Source organism: Rattus norvegicus, chromosome 15 (assembly GCF_021556685.1).
Source record: "Rattus norvegicus strain SHRSP/BbbUtx chromosome 15, alternate assembly SHRSP_T2T, whole genome shotgun sequence".
In the NCBI taxonomy this organism is placed as follows: domain Eukaryota; kingdom Metazoa; phylum Chordata; class Mammalia; order Rodentia; family Muridae; genus Rattus; species Rattus norvegicus.
In genome coordinates, this window is record NC_141548.1 from 35,844,656 (window position 1) to 35,867,356 (window position 22,701).

The 22,701-nt window shown below is 42.9% G+C and overlaps 1 protein-coding gene across 3 annotated transcripts in view; it reads right to left on the bottom strand.

Annotated features, from left to right (window-relative positions):
• Micu2 (mitochondrial calcium uptake 2) overlaps positions 1–22,701 on the bottom strand; it is an 82,016-nt gene that overhangs the window by 45,394 nt on the left and 13,921 nt on the right. For all 3 annotated transcript variants that reach the window (NM_134396.2, XM_087584922.1, XM_087584923.1), the window contains exon 2: positions 9,166–9,304. In NM_134396.2, coding sequence (NP_599223.2) covers positions 9,166–9,304 — 139 coding nt within the window. The remainder of the gene's footprint in view (positions 1–9,165; positions 9,305–22,701) is intronic.

Consider the following 22,701-nt stretch of genomic DNA (forward strand, 5'->3'; position numbering starts at 1 on the left):
GTCAGTTCTCTCCGCATAGCATGCAGGCTCAGGGGATCCAATGCAGGCAGTCAGGCTTGGTGGTTGGCACCTTTACCTGCTGAGCTATGTCACTGCCTCTACACGGAACTCTGTAAGGTCACTGGCAATCACAGCCTTTCTTATTCCATTATCTCTTACTATTGGGGCTACTTCTGTAAGCCCCCAACACTCCCCCCTTTCTTCCAACTTGTAACTGCTTTCTCACTCATGGAGAACAGAGAGAGATGGCGACGATCCTTTTCTGCTGTTATGGAGGGTCTTTCCAAGAGTCTGGTAGATTCCAGATCCCAATGTGCTCTTTCACCTGTGTTCCCTCAGGACCTCTGTTCTAGAAGAATCCTTCACTCTATCTCTCTGTGCCTCAATTGTCCCCGCAGCCCCAGGTTAAAGCTCTCCTCTGGGGTACACTTCCACCCCATCTCTCATATCACTTTTCTCCTTCTCTTTAGGCAATGACCTCAGTGCTCACTTCTCCTTTCTGTATCCCCACCTATGGACTTAGACTCCTGTGTTGACACCACTGCACTGAAGCGGTTCTTAGAAAAGCCACCAACACCCCTATGCTGCCAGCCAGTGATGAACTAACTCTTGGTTCTCATCTCACTTGCTTCTCAATGTACTTTTTGTGACCATTCCTTCTTCCTCAAAACCCTCATTTGAACTCACTCCTTTATCTACTAGTTCTGAGCTGCTGCTCTCTCTGCTCTGGGTTCCCACCTCTCCACCTCTAAACATTGAAGTAGCTTGGAGTTCAGTTCTCTGACTTGTCTTTTTATACATTTGAGATCTTCCAATAATCCCACACACTCTTATGTTGGTATCACTAATGTCCAAGTGTCATGGTGAACATGAGACTATCTGAAGGTTTTAAAAAGGGGACCTCAGAGATCAAGAACAATAGAGCACAAAAGGTGGGTGGAACCAGCTAAAGAGAGACGAGACGCATCCGTCCTGGCGCACAGGAGGAGGAGGGAAGAGCATCTAGCTAGGGCAGCATCAGAGGAATCTAAAGGATTCTTTGACCATCAGCCTTCATTCGATCAGTTAAAAATGGGTACAGTCTTATCATCAGGGAGAAGGAGGGGTGACAAGGGAGAGCTGAGAAGGTGAGGGCTTTGGGCAGGTGAAGGAAGCTGCAGAAGTGAACTGAGAGGTGACAGGTACGACCTGGAGGATCAGGCAAGCTAGCCTGTACAGTGTGTGCTTCCCAGCAGTTCAGGGAGACACAAAAGGGATAGTCACAAGCCCTAAGGCTACAGGGGAAAAGAAAAAGGGGACCTGGGATGACAGGACAGTGGACACTATACATTTTTATGAGGTTTCAGAATAAACATACTGGGTGGCAGGTAAAGTGGAGGATAATGAATTGTTGTCACAGATGCAGTTCTGAAATCTGAGACTGTGAAATTGGAACAATTCCAGGAAGTGGTGTGGGGTGTGAATGGTGAGGTTAACATCACTGAAAGGAGTGCAGCAGGAGATAATCCAGAAAGGGGAGATGGTGCCCAGGCTGGACCACTGTGCTGCAAGGAAGTGCACAGCGAGACCCAAGCTAGATACTGGGAACCAGATTTAGGGCGCTGCCAGGGTCTATTGGATCCCATGCAGAGATGGTTACATAAGTCCCATCAATTGCTATTAATACAATGTACTATTTACCAAAAGGCCAAAAGATAATGCCAGGTAAATGAGTTTAAAATCTAATAAATCTTAGATTGCTTCTTATCATTTCATTTATGCAGAGGGCATGGGTCAGTGGTTTGGCTTAGTTTTTCTTTGTTTTGCTGTTCATCATGATCTGTAGGAATGTAACCAAGATGATCTTATCCACGATGCAAAATGAGGATGAAGGACATCATATGCATAAAGGATGTATTATCTAGTCTGCAAAATTACTGAACTCTTGATTTGGCTCAGTGCCTTCCTATCATTTAACTGCATTCCGATGAATAATAAAAGTGGAAATGTCAGTCTTTAATTATAGTTTACTGTAGTTCTTTGAACATATTTTAGGAGCTATTTTGATGTCTTTTTCTGTTAAATCTGTTATCTGGTTGCAATTCACAAGCAATTTCTGTTGCTGATTTTGTCCAGTGATGCTCTCTGTTCTCGGCTCTCTGCAGTCCTTGCCTTTTGCTGTTCGGCTCTGGATATTTAGATAATGGATTGCAGAGAGCTAGGTACTAGCTCCTGCCCCACGGTGTTACTTCAGAGGATGTACTGTAGAGAATCGGGGTACTAGCTCCCTTTGTCACTCACTGCTTGTGAACATGCTTAGTGTCTGGCTGGAGTTCTTAGTAAGACCATGCCTCACCCTGCACTATAACACTAGCACTGGAGGTGATTCCTCAGCGAGGCCTGCTGCAAGCACAGTCACAGGGACCAGGTGGGTTTTGGAGTTCTGGAGTTCCTTTCTGACCCTGAAAGGTGCTGAGTGTAGACACTCTCACCTGATGACTGACGAGAACCCTGGACACACTGCTCTACAAAGTCACCTTTCCAATTTAGGCTCCCATGAAGGAGCAATTCCCATGAAGGTGATTAATATGTTAGGATGCATGGGGGCACTCCATTTTCCTCTTTCCTATGTAGCGAGCACACATAGGTTAGTCTGTTTTCTTCACTGACCCTATCTCTAACTCCCTTTTACCACAACCTAGACCTATTTATTTATTTATTTATTTGTTTATTTATTCATTTATTTTTGGAGACAGGATCTTGCTTGCTATGGAGTTCATCTGATCTCACACTAGCAATCCTCCAGCTCCTTCCTTCAGAGTGTTGGGATTACAAGCCTGTGCTAGTGCCTAGCTTACCGGCACCCGTTTCTGACGGTGCTTGACAGTCTCTACTTCATGTTCATGTTACAGTGACGGTCCTACCCCTGCAGACACCAGAAGCTACTTTTTTTTTTTTTAATTAACTTGAGTATTCCTTATATACATTTCGAGTGTTATTCCCTTTCCCGGTTTCCGGGCGAACATCCCCCTAACCCCTTCCCCTCCCCTTCCTTATGGTTGTTCCCCTCCCCATCCTCCCCCCATTGCCGCCCTCCCCCCATAGTCTAGTTCACTGGGGGTTCAGTCTTAGCAGGACCCAGGGCTTCCCCTTCCACTGGTGCTCTTACTAGGATATTCATTGCTACCTATGGGGTCAGAGTCCAGGGTCAGTCCATGTATAGTCTTTAGGTAGTGGCTTAGTCCCTGGAAGCTCTGGTTGCTTGGCATTGTTGTACTTTTGGGGTCTCGAGCCCCTTCAAGCTCTTCCAGTTCTTTCTCTGATTCCTTCAATAGGGGACCTATTCTCAGTTCAGTGGTTTGCTGCTGGCATTCGCCTCTGTATTTGTTGTATTCTGGCTGTGTCTCTCAGGAGCGATCTACATCCGGCTCCTGTCGGTATGCACTTCTTTGCTTCATCCATATTGTCTAATTGGGTGGCTGTATATGTATGGGCCACATGTGGGGCAGGCTCTGAATGGGTGTTCCTTCTGTCTCTGTTTTAATCTTTGCCTCTCTATTCCCTGCCACGGGTATTCTTATTCCCCTTTTAAAGAAGGAGTGAAGCATTCATATTTTGATCATCCGTCTTGAGTTTCATTTGTTCTAGGCATCTAGGGTAATTCAAGCATTTGGGCTAATAGCCACTTATCAATGAGTGCATACCATGTGTGTTTTTCTGTGATTGGGTTACCTCACTTAGGATGATATTTTCCAATTCCAACCATTTGCCTACGAATTTCATAAAGTCATTGTTTTTGATAGCTGAGTAATATTCCATTGGGTAGATGTACCACATTTTCTGTGTCCATTCCTCTGTTGAAGGGCATCTGGGTTCTTTCCAGCTTCTGGCTATTATAAATAAGGCTGCGATGAACATAGTGGAGCACGTGTCTTTTTTATATGTTGGGGCATCTTGTGGGTATATGCCCAAGAGAGCTATAGCTGGATCCTCAGGTAGTTCAATGTCCAATTTTCTGAGGAACTTCCAGACTGATTTCCAGAATGGTTGTACCAGTCTGCAATCCCACCAACAATGGAGGAGTGTTCCTCTTTCTCCACATCCTCGCCAGCATCTGCTGTCATCTGAGTTTTTGATCTTAGCCAATCGCACTGGTGTGAGGTGAAATCTCAGGGTTGTTTTGATTTGCATTTCCCTTATGACTAAAGATGTTGAACATTTCTTTAGGTGTTTCTCAGCCATTCGGCATTCCTCAGCTGTGAATTGTTTGTTTAGCTCTGAACCCCATTTTTTAATAGGATTATTTGTCTCCCTGCGGTCTAACTTCTTGAGTTCTTTGTATATTTTGGATATAAGGCCTCTATCTGTTGTAGGATTGGTAAAGATCTTTTCCCAATCTGTTGGTTGCCGTTTTGTCCTAACCACAGTGCCCTTTGCCTTACAGAAGCTTTGCAGTTTTATGAGATCCCATTTTTCGATTCTTGATCTTAGAGCATAAGCCATTGGTGTTTTGTTCAGGAAATTTTTTCCAGTGCCCATGTGTTCCAGATGCTTCCCTAGTTTTTCTTCTATTAGTTTGAGTGTATCAGGTTTGATGTGGAGGTCCTTGATCCACTTGGACTTAAGTTTTGTACAGGGTGATAAGCGTGGATCGATCTGCATTCTTCTACATGTTGACCTCCAGTTGAACCAGCACCATTTGCTGAAAATGCTATCTTTTTTCCATTGGATGGTTTTGGCTCCTTTGTCAAAAATCAAGTGCCCATAGGTGTGTGGGTTCATTTCTGGGTCTTCAATTCTGTTTCATTGGTCTATCTGTCTCTGTACCAATACCACGCAGTTTTTATCACTATTGCTCTGTAATACTGCTTGAGTTCAGGGATAGTGATTCCCCCTGACGTCCTTTTATTGTTGAGGATAGTTTTAGCTATCCTGGGTTTTTTGTTATTCCAGATGAATTTGCAAATTGTTCTGTCTAGCTCTTTGAAGAATTGGATTGGTATTTTGATGGGGATTGCATTGAATCTATAGATCGCTTTTGGTAAAATGGCCATTTTTACTATATTAATCCTGCCAATCCATGAGCATGGGAGATCTTTCCATCTTCTGAGGTCTTCTTCAATTTCTTTCTTCAGAGTCTTGAAGTTCTTATTGTACAAATCTTTTACTTGCTTGGTTAAAGTCACACCGAGGTACTTTATATTATTTGGGTCTATTATGAAGGGTGTCGTTTCCCTAATTTCTTTCTTGGCTTGTTTCTTTTTTGTGTAGAGGAAAGCTACTGATTTATTTGAGTTAATTTTATACCCAGCCACTTTGCTGAAGTTGTTTATCAGCTTTAGTAGTTCTCTGGTGGAACTTTTGGGATCACTTAAATATACTATCATATCATCTGCAAATAGTGATATTTTGACTTCTTCTTTTCCGATCTGTATCCCCTTGTTTTATCCATTCTCTCCAGTAGACATGTGGGCGATTTCCAGCTTTTCTGCTAACCTAACACTGCTGCTATAAACACTCTTTTGCATATATCCTATGGCATACCAGTAAGTGTTCCTATCAGGTATATATACCTAGGAATATAAAATTTGGTAAAAAATGTTGTTTAATTTTCCAAGGCAGTTAAAAGTTGTTTTCCAAAGTAGTTAGAATTTTCCATTTCGGGGCTGGAGAGATGGCTCAGTGGTTAAGAGCACCGACTGCTCTTCCAGAGGCCATGAGTTCAAATCCCAGCAACCACATGGTGGCTCACAACCATCTGTAATGGGATCCAATGCCCTTTTCTAGTGTGTCAGCAATAGGATGCTCATATACATTAAATAAATAAATATTAAAAAAAAAGAATTTTCCATTTCCAATTCCCACCAAGAATGTGTAAATATAAAAGTCCTGGATCCCTTCACCTCTGATCTGCAGTCTCCTCAACCTCTGGGTGGGACTGGCCAATGCACAAGTGTGAACTTTTCTCTCACCACAGTTACAAACAAGGGAAGTATTTATTTCCATTTGCTTTCTTTTTCTTCTGTGACTATCTATCCCTCCATTTTTAGTAGCTGTACAGAGGGAGATAGGGAGGAGGAGATGAAGAGGAAAGCTCTCTTCCCTGCTAGTCTTCTTGTGGCAGTTCTAGGGATGGAAGCTGGGGCCTCACGCCACCTAGGGAAGTCCCCTGCCACCCTTAGCCCTTTGCAGGCTCTTGGCTGGGTCTAATGAGTGTTAAAGAGAGGCTGTTTTATTAAACCGACGTGTGTGGAGAACCTCACCAGAAACTGAAGCCAGAAGAACAACCAGAGCCAGCTGCTTTGATATTTAGACAACAATCAATTTGTGAAGACAGACAGGACAAATGGATCTCCGGACGAAGGTAAATTCTAGGGACATCATTAAGAGATATTTGGGGATGGCGAATGGGGGAGCGGGGCCGGGTGGAGAGGGGAGAGAAGCTAATGGAAACTAAAGGTTACTTCAAAGAACTTGTTAATTGGGGCTGTGATGAATTACTGCCATCACCAGTCTGGTGATCAAGGCTGTCTTTCTGGCTTTGCTTTGTGAAGGATGTCCCTCTCAAAAGGATCTTTATGACTTGCTGCATGCAGGAAGACAGGCCAAATGGCCCTTTCTGAAGTGACAGTTTCTCCAGTGATGTCACTTTGCAGTAATTACCATGTCACTGGTATACCTGGAGATGACCCAGCCCTCACTCTCCCATGTTCACTACCCTCCTTTAAAACTGTGGCCTCCCTGTAAATATTAACTCTTGTCCAGCTTATGTGTTATAAATTCTGCCAGCTTTTTACCTTGTCAATACATTTCTTTAAGGCAAGGTTTGAGAATAAAGTTCTGTTTTAATATGGCTGAATCTCATTCGTTTAGAACTTATCTTGTTTAAGACATGTGTCTCTATCTCAGGGAAACACACTGACACACACACTGCCCTAAGGAGGAATGCTGTACATGTGCATCTCTGGAGACTCGGATGCCCTGGCATCAGCTACTGAGGGTGCATCAAGTAGGGTGCAGCTGAGCAGAACAGTACCCTCAGCAAGGTCTATCAACTAACTCTCATAAGAAATTAATCTTTTCTGAGAGGTAGGATTTTTTTTTAAAAAGATGTATTATTTTATGTTATGTGTGAGTATCCTGTCTGCATGTATATGTATGTACCACATGTGTGCTTGGTGCCTGTGGAAGTCAGAAGAGGGCACTGGATCCCTGGAATTACAGGGATTACAGAGAGTTGGTGAGCTGCCATGTGGGTGCTGGGACTTGAACCTGGGTCTTCTAAAAGCACATCAAATGCCCTTAACTGCTGAGCTATTTCTTCAACTGAGTTCAGTTCCCAGCACCAGTGCTGGGCAGCTCACAGCCACAGGGAATCTGCACTCAGGTGCACATACCCACACAGACATGTACACATAATTAACAATAAATATTTATGGTTTGTGTGTGCCCACTCATGCCTCGGCACGCATTTGGGAGAGGGGATAACCTCCCATGCCTTCATGGAATTGAATACCTGAGCACTCTTGCCTTCTGAGCCATGCTACCCCCCTCTTACGATGGTTTAAACTTAGGTTCTGATAGCTAACCAATTATTCTGTAAATATTCCTGACACAAGATCCTGGTAGATGCTGGGTGACTTCTGAGCTAATCAAGTCCTGACTGACCCACTGCCTCTACTTGCCTCCAGCTTTTAGATAAAGGTGATCCATGACCCCAGTACTGTTGTGACCTTGATGGACCTGAACTGCTGATTTTATACTTTTCACCATTTTTTCTTTTTCCTTTTTCTACTGTGAGGACAGGAGTGAGAATGTCCAAGTTGTGTTCATGTCAGAGGTTAAACTACTCTATTTTGGGTTTTTGAGGCTGGGTTTGAACTATATAACCCTATTTCCTGGAACTATGTAGATCACAAAGATCCCCCTGCCTCGCCTCCTGAGTATAGGGATTAAAGTATGGGATGCCACCACATCCTGCCCAAACTAAACTCCTGTACCAATGTAAGTCAACATTTTTGGAGTTTTGCCACATATTGCTAAATTTAACCTCCATTGAGCTAGATTAAAGTAATCTAAACATGTTATTACTTTATTTTCTAATTCTCAAATCTTCATTGTTCCCTGAAGATGAAGTCCACACAGCTCTGCCAAGCAGACATTCCTTGGGTGAGTGAGCCAGTCACTAAGATCTTTCGCACCACCCAGCCCTTGTTTGTTCTTCGGTGTGACCTCCGAGACTGTCCCAAGCTCTCTGTCTCCAGTGTCCCTGGGACACTCCATCATGTTCACACTGCTTTTGCCCTGCTCAGCTATTCCCTGTGCCCCCAATCCTGCTCTGACCACTTGCCTTGCCCTCATCAGCCTTCTGCGGTACTTAAATTACTTACAGTGTACCCAGCATTCCGTAGTGTCTGCATGACAGGCCTTATGGCACTGTGGTGCATACACATCTGTTGTACAGTGAGAAGGGCTGGTTCAGGTGATAAACCTGGGGGTTCCTGCCATCATGGGATAATTGTGTGTTTGCCATTTATAAAGTAATTATAATTTTTGGTTACATTGTTTCCTTTGGGATTTTTCTACTTATAGCAAAATAACACAGTAACATTATGGCTCTGATAAATGTTTCTCTTTAATAATTAATCTATTTTTCTTCTTAATTTAAAACCTCAATTCCACGAAAAACTAATATCTAATCAAAAAAAATTTTTAGGTATCTTAAAAACTCACTTTTTTTTTTCTCATTTAGAAAAATCCAGGGGGCTGGAGAGATGGGTCAGTGGTTAAGAGCACTGACTGCTCTTCCAGAGGTCCTGAGTTCAAATCCCAACAACCACATGGTGGCTCACAACCATCTGTAATGAGATCTAATGCTTTCTTCTGGTGTGTCTGAGGACAGCAACAGTGTACTCACATACATAAAATAAATAAATCTAAAAAAAAAATCCATACAAAATAACTACTTTTAAGCAGATACGCATGAAAGTTTTTGACTTTCACATCATAACAAGAAAATGCCCGATACAAGGAATAATGATAATTCATATGCAAAAAAGCTGTCGTGTTACAAGGAATAATGATAATTCATATGCAAAAAAGCTGTCGTGAATTTTGAAAAGTTTTCCACCCCATGTTTAAGCTTTAAAAGACAAAACAAAACAACATAAACAACATAACACTCACGATCCATTCGCTCAAACATCACTGAGAAGAGGAAGTCTCGGGGCGTCATGTAATACTCTCCGTCATGCTCCAGTGAGGAAAACTGCATGAACCGCTGTTTGCGGAGAGAAAGTTTCTCTATTGGTCCCAAGTCATTTTTCTAAAAGAAAAAGAAATAACAATTTAGGATTTTTTCAGCATATTTCCAAACCAAAGTACCACGAGAATTATCTTTAAAGAGTAAGTTAGAGCTGACAAGCGCCAAAGTTTACATTATTCATGGAACAAATATCAGCTACGTCCCTACGTTTTTAGGCACCAATTATGACTACTTGGAGCAAAGTTACTCTCGAGTGGGAGAATGACATTCACAAATACGTGAAGTCATGGAGACAGAGGGAACTGACACAGAGCACTGATGGGAGAAGGTGGTGGCAGGTCTCCTAACTAAGACAGGACCATCTTTTGAAGGGATGACACTCATAGAGGCCATGTAAGGGTTTAGTAAGTTGTGCTCTCCTAAGCAAGGTAGGAACAAGGAGGAGCAGAAAACCACTGCCACCACAGGGATAGCAGGAAGTAGCAGATGACCACAGCAGACAGATGTGGGAACTCGGGCATGCACAGCTGTGCTCTAACAATGGGCTCTGCTCATATAACTAAGAAAGGATGTGAACGGGTCAAACACTGCTGCTGCTGGGGTTTCCCAGGTTTTAGGACCAAGCTTTCCCAACAGCTGGACGACAGTGCTGACCTCTCTAACTAAGCTTTCTGCTCCACTAAAGGCATTCTCTACACAAGAATGGGCCTGTGGCTGCAGATTGTTGTTATGACAGTAGACGACAACACTGAAGCCGAGGTGGAGCTCTTCCACACGCCTCTATGAACCTCTAACTCACACAGAGCCGCGCTTCTGAAGAGACAGCTCTTAAGGAGGTGCCACTCTATAAAGCTGGATGGTTGATTGTGTTGTTTGCATCCATTTACATTTTGGCAAAATATCTTACTGTCTAGTGAACAACAACAAAAAGACAGAGGAAATAAGGATTCTTTTTACTAGTAATTTTGAGCTTGAAGCTTGCATAGAATTGTAGGTCACTTGCACACAGACAATTCTCTCCACCAGCAGATGGTTCGAAACTCTTCAATATCCTCTACCAATACCCTTCCAATTGAATTTGCTATGATAGCTTTCTGAATTTCTCTTACTCCCCAGAACAAACAAATCCGCTCTAGAGCAGAGCCTTTCAGTTTCCATCATCAGCACCAACACTCTCTATCCTCCGCAGTGGAGCTCTCTCTCCACTGCCTCTCCCTGAGGCCGAGTTCTTCACTATCTCTCGTCAACAGCACTTTTCCAGCTCCTTTATGAAGCGGCAGCTCCCACCTCACACCTTACTACCAACCCTCCCTTTCTTTATCGCTACTTTACCTTCTCTGAACTAAACTTAATTGAGCATGTGCCAATTTCAGAAAAACACTAGGAAGAGTGGGAATGCACATGACTGTGCAGGACTGTGTAGCAGAGAAAACCCGCAGCAATGAAGTCAGTCAGCGCATGGCACGGATACGTCAGGCTGTGAGCAGAAGTACCATCTCTAGTCCTTGGACTGCCCAGTCACAACCTATTTCAAAAAAGAAGGACTATAGGCCTGTGAAGGTCAACAAGCTTGTCTAGATTAATGCAGTAGGTACTGACGGCACAGGCCACATGCCACTAACCTCTCAGTGTCCAACAAGTTCCCATACTAGCTCCTAGGAGGAAAAGGAGTGCGATAGGAGGTCACGAGAGAGGGTAAATGCTAGATTCTAGAGACTCACAAAGAAAAGGATTGAATTAGCCATTCTCCAAGCCCCAGGCTGAATGCTGCCCATTTCCTAACTAGCATGTATTACTTTCCTGGTTGTACCAGAGTTGAGTAGAATGATCTGTAGAGATCGGTTTGCTGTTACACATTTAAGCAGAGGGGAAAGGACTTTGAAATGATCACTTTCCAAGTTAATGTACCAATACAGTTTTGTTTTGGATATTTTTGTATCAAACAGAGGCAGCCAGTGTGCACTGCACGTTTACGGCTGTTTTACATAAGCTGGACTGATGGCCAAGGTCACAGTTAGTACTTTAGTCCCTCACTTGCTAGGCTTTCCTTGCCTTACCTTACGTTCGTAACTATTTTGATCAGATCTCAGACCTACTACAAGGTGAAGTTCAATGGTCAAGAAAGCAACCCTCAGCCATTACTAAGAGAACAACGCTTCACTGTGTGATTTTTCTAAGGGTGTACTATTCCAACTCCCACGCTCTTTCTGCCTAGCTTTCAAGTGGACCACTGGGCCTGAAGTGACACTTTGGCCTGTCTCACTCTGACACATAGCAGATTAGCTGTGTATACAGGAGTACAGTTCTGTACAACCCAGAATGTCTTTATAAATTTATTAAACTTGTCCTTTAATAGTTTCATAAATGTGCAGTAAATAATGGTTACTCTCACCCCATTCTTTTTCTCATTGCCTTTTTTTTTTTTTTTTTTTGGGTACTTACTGAGTTTAACCAGTTTTATCTGTGTGACTAAGGGTTTCAAATTACCCAAATGAGCCTATGGGCTCACCTTTGGGCACATAATTGAAGACAATGACTGCTCCTCTCTAGAATTTACTAGTAGCCAAAAGTTCAGCTAGGTGGGGTTTGCCTGCATGAACCCTCTCTATCCATGACTGATGACAGGCTCGGTCTTGTACAGGCCAATAACAGCTAGCCTCTGCTGTCATGGAATCATATTTGCAATGGCTGTGTCATGCCCAAAAGACAGCATTTTGCAGCCTTTCCTGTTTTCTGACACTTCTTTCTTGTTCTCTGAGCCATGGGAGGGTGGTATAGATGCTCCATCAAAGACTGAGTGCTGAGTCATCCCTTATTCTATGGACCCCGTGCAGTCTCTGTACTCACCACAGTTCTTTCTCAAGAGAAGCCTCGCTGACTGGGTGTAGTATTTGTCTATCCATATAAATAAAACACTTAGAAGGCAGTTTGATGCCATGCTAATCTATGTAAGTAGCTGTAGTGAGTTCTCTAGGAACTTGTAGCCACGGGGTGTCTGTGACTATGTTCACAGTGCCAGGCATGAGTCCCCTCTTGTGGAGCGGGCCTCAAATCCAGTCAGAGGGCAAATGATTACCACCACAGTGGTTTGTGTAATTGTTACACCCGTGCGCATGTCTTGCCTGGCAAATTGGTATTGCAGCTTCCAGGGCTCACAGCATTGGTGCCTTCTCTCCTCCAGTGTGCATAGCTCCCTCAGGCACTGTGAAGGTTTCTGGCTCAGTTTCAGTTAATTTCACATTTTGCAACAAAGGTGTGTGATCTCCAGCAACAGAATGACCCAGGGATTTAAGACTTAAACGGGACCTAGAGAGCACCTAGCGCCAGCTTTGTGCAAATGCCAACATCGCAGCTTTTGCACTGCAGATCGTGTTTGGTTATACAGTGTACGGCACAGGACAAGTTGCCAAGTCATGCTCTAGTGCCTTGAACAAATCTGCAACAGGCTTTGGTGGGAATCCAAACTCTTCCCTTCCTGGTTCTTTCGTTTCTTCATTTTCTGTTTTTACAGGCTGGTCCCACATGCCCATGGTCTCTTTACCTAGTTTCTTTGTTTCTCTTCCTTCAAAGCATGAAGTGGCTGGCTGGCTGGCTGGCTGGCTGGCTGGCTGGCTGGCTGGCTGGCTGGCTGGCTGGCTGGCTGGCTTCCTTCCTTCCTTCCTTCCTTCCTTCCTTCCTTCCTTCCTTCCTTCCTTCCTTCCTTCCTTCCTTCCTTTTTTGTTATCATTGTTGATTTCAATACCATAAACTAATCTGCTTTGGGCACTGATTTCCTTTCTCTAGTTTCTGTCTTCTCTCCAATTGGTGTGCATTTGCGGCATACCAGACTTCATAAAGGAACTGGCTTACAGACTCAGAAAGTACAGTCAGAGCACCAGTCTGGACAGAAGAAGAGGTATATAACAAAGGTCAAAACGTCAAAATTGTAGCTGAGAAAACCAGATGCCTAGTGTAGTACTGTTATATAACAGTCGTAAATGTTCACAAATCCATGCTCAGGTATTTCAGAGCCTGCTGAATGGTGGTGTTCTGAGGCACATGACCAAAAGATACAGGAAGAAAAGGCACCATGTTGTAAAGATGAGACTTTCCCCTCTGTGTATATGTATATAAGCATGATTGTACATGCTTGCCAGAAAACCTCAGGAATTGTTCTTTAGGAGCTGTCTATCTTGGTCTTTGAGATAGGGTGCCTTATTGGTATGGGGATCACCAATTTGGCTGGGTAGAATGCTCAGTAAGCCTTAGGGATCACCTGTCTCTCCAGTGCTAGGATTTTAAGTTCATGCTATCACGCCCAGCTTCTAAAATGTGGGTTCTGGAACCTGAACTCAAGTCAAATCTTATACAGCATGCACTTTATCACCTGAGCTATCTTTAATAGCCACCATATATAAAAATACTAGGGCTTTTAAAGAAATGCAGAAGTAGGATGTCTCATACCAAAGTCTAGCACTTACACTTAATCCTCATATCTAATGAACTTGGTTGGTTATTTAGTTCTAAAAACAATAAATGCTTGTTTTATACTAAGCTTCAACAAACATGAACATCCACAGACTCATACTCATAGGAAGAGAAATGTGCCATGATGCACAAACCAAGTCTGTGTTCTAGCAAGTTCATCACTAATAAAAAGAGAAAAGTTATAAAAGCATTAAAGATAAAATTCTATTTTCTCGGGATATAAGAGAAGCAATATTAGTATTTTCTTATTTTATTTTTGTGATAATATAATTACATTTCTCCCTTCCCTTTCCTACCACCTGAACCCTCCCCATAGACCTCACTCCCTGGGTTCTCTGAAAGAAAGGGAAGACAGGACAAATGTCTTAGGTGCCCTGTCAGTGACCCTCAGGGCCAGAGTCTCAGAAGAAGTTCATCCTCAAGACACAAAAGTTAGCTGCAAAACCAAGAGCAAACAAAAACCAAGAACCACCTTATGAGCGGTTCCTCACTTCTTCATCGGTTGAAGTCTGCTTCTGCTGATGAAAAGGTCTGTCTTAAGCAAGGCCAGCATGGTGACATATGCCTGTGACCCAAGCTCTAGAAAGGCTGACACAAGACTATGAGCCTGTCTGAGGAACCATGGACAGGAAGCCAAGCAAGAAAGTGAATGCTCACAGTTGTTCATATACAAAGACAGGAATAGTACATTCAATTACAGACAGACAGACAGACACACACACACACACACACACACACACAGAGAGAGAGAGAGAGAGAGAGAGAGAGAGAGAGAGAGAGAGAGATATTGATTGATTCTCGAACCACATGGGGTAGTAAGTCCAGAGTTTCCTAGCCACACAAAGCTTACCATAATGGCTTTGATTTTCCAAAGTGGTAGGCAAGATTAGTGATAAACAGTTGGCACTCTATCTGCCTGTTTACTCTGGGTAGTTACCTGAGTCAGGCAGTGTGTGTGTGTGTGTGTGTGTGTGTGTGTGTGTGTGTGTGTGCACGCGCGCGCATGCACTCTCATGTGCAGTGATAAAAAGTAAATTCTTAGTATTAAGTCTGTAGTGATTATAACTGTCCCAGATTTCTAGTTTTGTGCTATTTTGAATTCAGGTAGTTATTCTGCATAAATTTCCAGCAAATATTCGATCTTCAAGAAGTTCCCGTAAGTGGGGACCTGGGAAGATGGGGGACAGAGCGATGCTGAGACACAGTGAGTTTTACAAGAAGGCAGACAAAGTCAGGGTGATGGCACATCCCATCTGTGGTTGGTAAGGAACCAGTGGAAAAATTTAATTGTTCAGACTTTATACAAAGTCTAACTCCATACTTTTTATTTTGATAAGGGTATGCCATGGTTGTAAATCCTTTTAAACTTCTAAATTCAATTAAAGGTGTGGAATACTAAAAAATTCTTACACACTAAGTTTGAACCATCTGTGAAGTATTTCTACTAATGTCATCTACCATGTACTCTATTTCAAGCTTCTGTAAATTTTTATCGGCATGATGCAGTTCATGTTGACTAAGCACAATGCATCTTTGAATGGATCATTCCACATGCTTTCTCGTTTGTTTGTTCTAATACACTGTGTATTTTACACTCAACAGCTATCTTCATACATCCATACATGAATTAACTTTCAGAAGCCACTTACATAGAAAATGCTGCTCAAAATGTAGGCAGATGATGTATCGCTTAAAAGCATTTAATGTAAATCTTTTATGAGAAAACTACCTTCTGACAAATGCAACCTGAAGATTCACTACAGGTCAGACCTCACACTTCACTGTGCTGTGTAAGTCAGCATTACAGTTTGACTCACTACACATCCAAAGTACTCTGTAGACTGTACGCTACGGACACCACCAGGGCTTTGTTTATATGACCTGCGAATGGTTAGAGCTAAGAGTGAAAACAGAGTGTCTTCTGGAGAGTACAAGCAGACAGAGCTCGACATTGCCATGAACACTGTTACACGTCAAATAAAACTACACCCAAGTTCACATGCCTTCATCTTCCCGATAATGTCAACACACACATCTTAAGAGCTCACTATTAGTTCATTCTTTGTCAGAATGAGGCACAAGGAAAAGAATCTATGTGAGCAAAAATTCAGTGTGCTGACACACCGATTTGGGATTTAAGAAATGGAGAAAAATGTGACCGAAATCATATTCCAAGATTAAATCAATTGCTTACAAAAATGGTAAGTATCACAGGGCAGACTCTTGTACCTTGCATGTAAATTGTGCTATTAAGGTTGCTGCCCATGCCTAAAGTCTCTGTAAGCACCAGGGCTGCTTCAGTACTGATGGCCCTGAGCAGCAAACGAAGGAAGCTGGAAGCTCCAGGTGTACTGGCCCCACTTCCTATCCACTTTGGCTTTTGTGTTTTCCTCTCACTTTACAGAAGAATACAGGAAATAAAATCTGAGGCCACTGGATCTAAACACTAGTTTTCAGGCTGGAGAGATGACTCAGCAGTTAAAAGCAAGGACTGCTCTTCCAGAGGTCCTGAGTTCAATTCCCAGCAACCACATGGTGGTTCACAACCATCTGTAATGGGATCCGATCGATGCCCTCCTCTGGTCTGTCTGAAGATAGCTACAGTACTCACAAACATAAAACAAACAAGCAAACAAACAAAAATCCCACTAGTTTTTTTTTCTTTTTTTTCTTTTTTTTGGAGCTGGGAACCGAACCCAGGGCCTTGCAGCTTGCTAGGCAAGCGCTCTACCACTGAGCCAAATCCCCAGCCCCCACTAGTTTTTTTCAACCCAAACAAAACAAAAAACAGTACAATGCACCTTCCTGAAGACTTTTACTTAGAGTAAAAAAATCATTTAAAAAATTTACTAATTCATGAGATCAGTAAGCAAAAGTTCTTAATCATTTCTTACTTACCAAAAAACCGAAAACCCCAAAGTTAAACAGCCATGCTAAAATTTAAGGTTTAAAATTTGCCTTAAAGGACTTTCTGGACAGTAAAGTCGTGTCTGAAACTGCAGGATGGACAACCCAGGCAGAACCAGCCTCTTCTTGCAGGGAGAACAGTGTGCCAGGCACAGGCTACTAACCGCAGGACTCTGAGGGACAGACGAAGGGGTGTCTGCTTCTGGTTGGTACTTCCCATTCCTACCTCATGTCCCCATCACTGTGCCCACCAAAGGTGCAAAGTCAGCCTTTTCCTCCCATGTCCTGTCCAGGGAAGGGCCAGCATCATCGTGGCCAGAATAACTGTGACCTAGGAACTATGAAGCTAAACTGGCAGGTACCCCGAAATGAGAGAACAAATGAAACAAAGGTACTCCCCACTGGATATAACCCCAACTCGAGCACAGGGAGAACTTCCAAGCACTTTAGGCCATAGGATCTGCCCCAGCTCAGTCAGCCACCTTCTAACCCTGCTACTGCTCATCACTACATGGCGGGTGGCGCTAGCACTGCTGAGCTCCTCACCTGATATGACGCAGACAGGTACTTAGATCAAGATGGACAGCATCAGGGAACAGTCACATCAGCTTTCAGCAAATAACAGAACTAGCTAGAATGTCTCTTTAAAATCTAAGATAAAGCCGAAACAAAATTCTGAGGGGGAAAGAATAAGGTAAAGGCAGCAAGAAACAGTGAAAACAACATTCCAAAAGAAACAGGAGATTCTGAAGTCAGTGAGGCAATGGATGTTAAGAGAGCACAGTTAAGATGCAGTCATACTGGAAAATGGATCTGGTCAAGCTAAGACAGAGAAAAAGACCACCATAAACAAACAGGAAAACATTTTTTTCTCACTGCCTTGTATGTGTGCATTCATGTTTCAATAAGTTTACATCTCATGGGAGACTGATCAATTTTAGTCTTTTTTTTTCTTTTTTTTTCGGAGCTGGGGACTGAACCCAGGGCCTTGCGCTTGCTAGGTAAGCGCTCTACCACTGAGCTAAATCCCCAGCCCCCAATTTTAGTCTTTTAAAATAGGCTTTCAAATGTGATATCCTTATTGCTAGACTCAGCCTTTTAAAGCTTGTTTAAACACACACACATGTATGCACATGTACGCACATGTACATACCCCTCAAAGAGCTATGGTACAGGCTTAGATAGAACTAGCTCTAAGATGATTCTTAAAATGGCCAGCAAGATGGTTGTGTAGGCAGAAATGCTTGCTGCCAACTCTTATGACCTGATTAGATCTGCAGAGCCTACACTGCAGAGGGAAAATGCTGTCTCCTACTAGCTGTCCTCTGGCCTCCATGAGTATGTCCCTCTCAAGTCCTATAAAACAAAATGTCACAAACAAACAAACAAACAAACAAACAAACAAACAAACAAACAAGTCAGAGCCATATTGTTCTTGCACTGTAATGTGGAGCACTGGTGGCGGCAGCAGCAGGTGTGGGCTGTGTCTGCACACCCAACCCGTCATGTATCAGCACTAAACTTATTTAACCTGGGAGACTGGAATTTTTTGTCTTCTTACTTAACCTGTTTGTTACAAACAGAACTATTCCAAAAGGAACGGATAAACACTAAACTTACCCTTTATCTGAACAAGATTTCATAAGGTGCTTCTACAAATCGACTCTGTTGGCCAGTGTATACAGTTACATATAAATAAGGGACTCCTGCAAGGCAGCTGCCTGGGGAGCCAGCTCCTAGGGAAGGAAGAGGGAGAAGAATGCAGGCTGAGATCAAAGGGCCGCTCAGGGCCTGCTGGAGGCTGTTACCCTAAACCTAGGGAGAATGTTCAGACTTTCTAGATGGAAGCTGGTGAGTGGGGGAGAAATTCTTCCCATTTACCCCCATGACTGCTCTGCAAACCTGCATCTAAGACTAAATATGTGGGAAAGAAGGAACAAAAGAGAGAGAGAGAGAGAGAGAGAGAGAGAGAGAGAGAGAGAGAGAGAGAGAGAAGAAGCTGGGATTTGGGGCTAAACTGCACATGTGAGAACCGTCCACATGGTTCTAGTTATATATAAAATGCTCCATGGATTTCAAGGATTACTTGTAATGCAGTAAAAAATGTGACAAAGGTATTAGGAGCAGTGAGTGATGGGAAATGGATAAAAGAGATCTTTGAAAGCTGAGGACTTCTGTTAAAACATTTCACTCATTTATTGCCTTTAAAGCAACAGGTGCTTCACCCTTCTGTCTCTACTTTTTATCCATGAAGTGACAAATTACAAAAAGTAAGTTCTCTGCTCTTTGTTGAACATTCTTTAGTCTTTGCTTTTCTCAAGAATAAAGTGGGAACAGAAAGGGCCTTTCTTAGTGTTACAGCTTTCAGAATGTCACACACACACACACACACACACACACACACACACACACATACACACACACACACACACACACACACACACAGAATTAGACAAAATACAGTAAGTAAGACCTATATTTGGGGCCTTTATTTTGGAATTGGCAATAATCTGGATGGGATAAGATTGCTCTGCCTCTGAACATTCTGTGCTGTGACCAAATGTCTTCTCTTAAAGAAAACTTTACGACTAGAAATTTTCACTCATTACACATTTTCTACTTTGTTCCGGATGAAGGAGATTTTATTGTATATGAAACAAAATACTCCAGACTAAATTAGAAATCTTCCCTGCATGAGTTATGTCTCATGGTGAACTCTACAGTGACAGAGCCTTGGCCAAGGAGACGGGGCTATTCTCAGAACCCTGGGCACTGGGAACGCCTCGCTGGTGCTTTGCTGCTGACTGTCTTCCAGCCTTCTCTTGAAGCAGAAGAGTGAGGATGGCTTTTCGTTGATAAGCACAGCAAGAAGAAATGGCGCCTGTGTGTATTATATGCTGTTATATTTTATTCCTATTGGTGTAACACACACATTCTCACGTACTTCATCCCCAACCCTGCAGAATGGACTTGTGTCGAGGGAAGAAGGGCGCTGATAAAAAACAGCCCAGCTTCTCTTTTACTGTTCTTTCCCCTATAAAACAGACTACTTAGCATAATATTCATTTTTCTATACTGCCTTCTAAGAGCCACATTGTAACTTCTGTGATCTAAACAAAAAGTTTAACTTAGAACTCAAGTGAACACACACACACACACACACACACACACACACACACACACACACACTACTTAAGTTAAAATCTCAACATGACTCTAAAATATTACCAGTGTCACTCACTCCAATTTAATTAAGTAACATTTTCCTTAAGAAATAGTTGAGTTACTTTGGTTCCTTCCCTAAATAGTAGAAGGTAAACACTCACGTGTGAACTCTTCCTACAATCTCTAACAGCAACCTTATTTAACAAGCACATCTGTGACAAAGCATCAAGCAGACACAAGGTTCTCTGCTTCCTGGTGAGTGAGTGCTGCTGAACAGAGGAAAGCAGCAGCAGCAGCAGCAGCAGTTACCCAGTGTGTGTACCAGAAGAGTAACAGTTATGCTCCAATCACTATTTTTGCAGGTAATTAATCATGGTATTTTGGTTTTGTTTTTTATAATAAGATATGCACTGGATTAGTGTATTTAAAGATTTTTGCAATTAGATTTACGCATAAAGCTAGTTGGTATCAGGCATCTGTCTGAGGTGTGAGCCCTTCTCCCTAGGCAGCTAAGGAGCCGCTGAGCGGTTAAGAAGGAACTTTTGTGAGAGAGATTTTGATCTAATGGACAAACCACAGGCATCATGCAAAAGCTCTTGGAAAGTAAAGCTTTAGGGGAGCTGGGAATGCTGTGGGGGCTGAGTCAGGAACAGAAGCTGCAGGCAGGGACCACAGCACTCAGCATAATGTGTCCCGCAGTATGCGACACAGTTCAGAGCCAGAAGAGCTGGATTAAAGGATTCCCTCGCTCCTCCCACCCCTTCCTGGAACAGCTGCAGTCTGTGGCCATGGCTCGTCCTGAGATTATTTGCCACGTGTTCCCCATGCTCCCACATTCTCAGTACTCCTTCATACCCCTCATCCTGACCCTTGGCAAATGGCTGTTGGCTTCATTTTCTCCCTCAGCTTAGAGGAAAACACAGTGAGGTGGCTTTTTAGAGTTCACTGCTGATTAGTGACAGCGATCTCTCAGTCCCCATACCTAACTCCATAAAAACCTAAAATTATTAAAACAACAACAAACCTGGCAGTATGCTGACTGCATATAAATGAGAATGTATTCAAAACAAAATAAGAGTAGAAGTTCTAAAGCACTTTCAGGTAAATGGCAAGATTATGAAAGCTTAAATGTATTCAGTCGTAAGTTTCACTAAAGAAGTACACACATGAAGAAAAAGAAAGAAAACAAAGGGACGGATTTGTAATTTAATCAAAGACAAAACCCACGTTCTCACTGATCGTGTGCCCCTTAATGAGCTGACTTCTGTGAGAAGCAAACCTGTAACCCACACTGTTGGTCGCAGTTCTGGCTGCTGCGATCAGGACTGTCTGATAACTGATCTGGATCGCTGGCTGGCGTGTCCTTGGCTAATACCTATTCTGCTGCCTTTGATCGACTTCAGTGATCCTTTCTAGAAGACACACCAACCATTTATTTGTTTTTGACTGTAATGAAACAAGCGACAAAGCTAGGCATACAATTCAGTCTGTGGTTCCTTGTCCTTCCCCGCACTGGGTAACTTCCTTGTTTGAATTTACCTCCTCCAAGAGTCCCTCCTGGGTAAGCACCGGGGATGGGTGTCCTCCTTGTGAGGGCATTTTTTATCAGTGCTCCAGTGCTCAGTGTTGGAACTGTCTGCCTTCACTGGATTCTCCCAGAACAGGAAATGCCTGGTTTCTCCTGTCCCCCACTACCCAGTACACAGTTAACACTGTTTATGCTTTGAAGATCCATACCACGAACCAGTGGATCTTTGTGAACTGTAACCAGTTCAATTGAAGGTGTGCTATTAACAATAACTAAGAAAAAGTTTAGTCTTAGAACCAATATACTAAAGTCTGTTTTATGTATATATCTCAACATTAATAATGTACTAAAAGTTTTAGACACCTTGTGCACTCTGCCACGTGGAATTTTACTAAATAACTACACTACACACATGAAGAGAAATAAAGACCCTTTGTAATAATTTTATTACGAACACAAATTATGCATACTTATTACTGTAGATTTTCAAATGCTTTCATAAAAGAAAAAGAAGAAAGGAAGCCATGGACAGGTGGTGGCTGTGCTGACTACACCAGAGGGTACTGCCTTGGTTCTGCTTAGCACAGAGGCCAGGAAACGACCCTCTCAGAAACAGAACACTCTGAACCTGGATCACACCAGCTGTCTCACTCTCCTGTAAATCTCAATGAATAATCTGATAGATTTCAGGCCTGCTCCCACGGGTAGTTTAGGTCTTAATGGACTTTCCCACTGCTTCATCTTTGGGTCCTCGGCAGCCTGAAATACAACATTTCTGAAACAGTTACCTGCAGGAAGTGAGCAGATAGATGAGCCAATGGGCAGGCAGCAACACCAGCAAGGGCACATGAACCACAGGCTATACGTGCGCAACACAGATGATAGCAAGTCACAGGGCTCTATACGTGTGCAACACAGATAGCAAGTCACAGAGCTCCATACGTGTGCAACACAGATAGCAAGTCACAGGGCTTTACAGCACTCGGACGGATTAATTTCTTGTTCAAAGACTTCTCAGGACCCTCTGTGCACAAATGTGGTAAAATCACCTCAGCCCAGGGTTTGCCAACACTCCCTTTCTACCTTTCCATCACTCTTTCAACAGAGCTCATGATGACATATGCATGCTTTTAGTAATTTGAAGATACTGTGATAAGGATTGTTTTAAAACTCCATAATAGAATTTGCTGTATAATCCCTGAAAAGATTTTTTTTTTTTTTTGGATTTAAGCAAAACAAAAGTAAAGCTGCTAATCAAGTGAACCCGCGTCCTCTAACAGTGCGACAGTGTTCAGTCTCTGCAGCCTTCATGAGTGGGGTCACACGGGCAAAACCTGACAGAGAAGCTGAGTGGACACGCTCGCTCACACCTCCTTCTCTAGTACTTGGG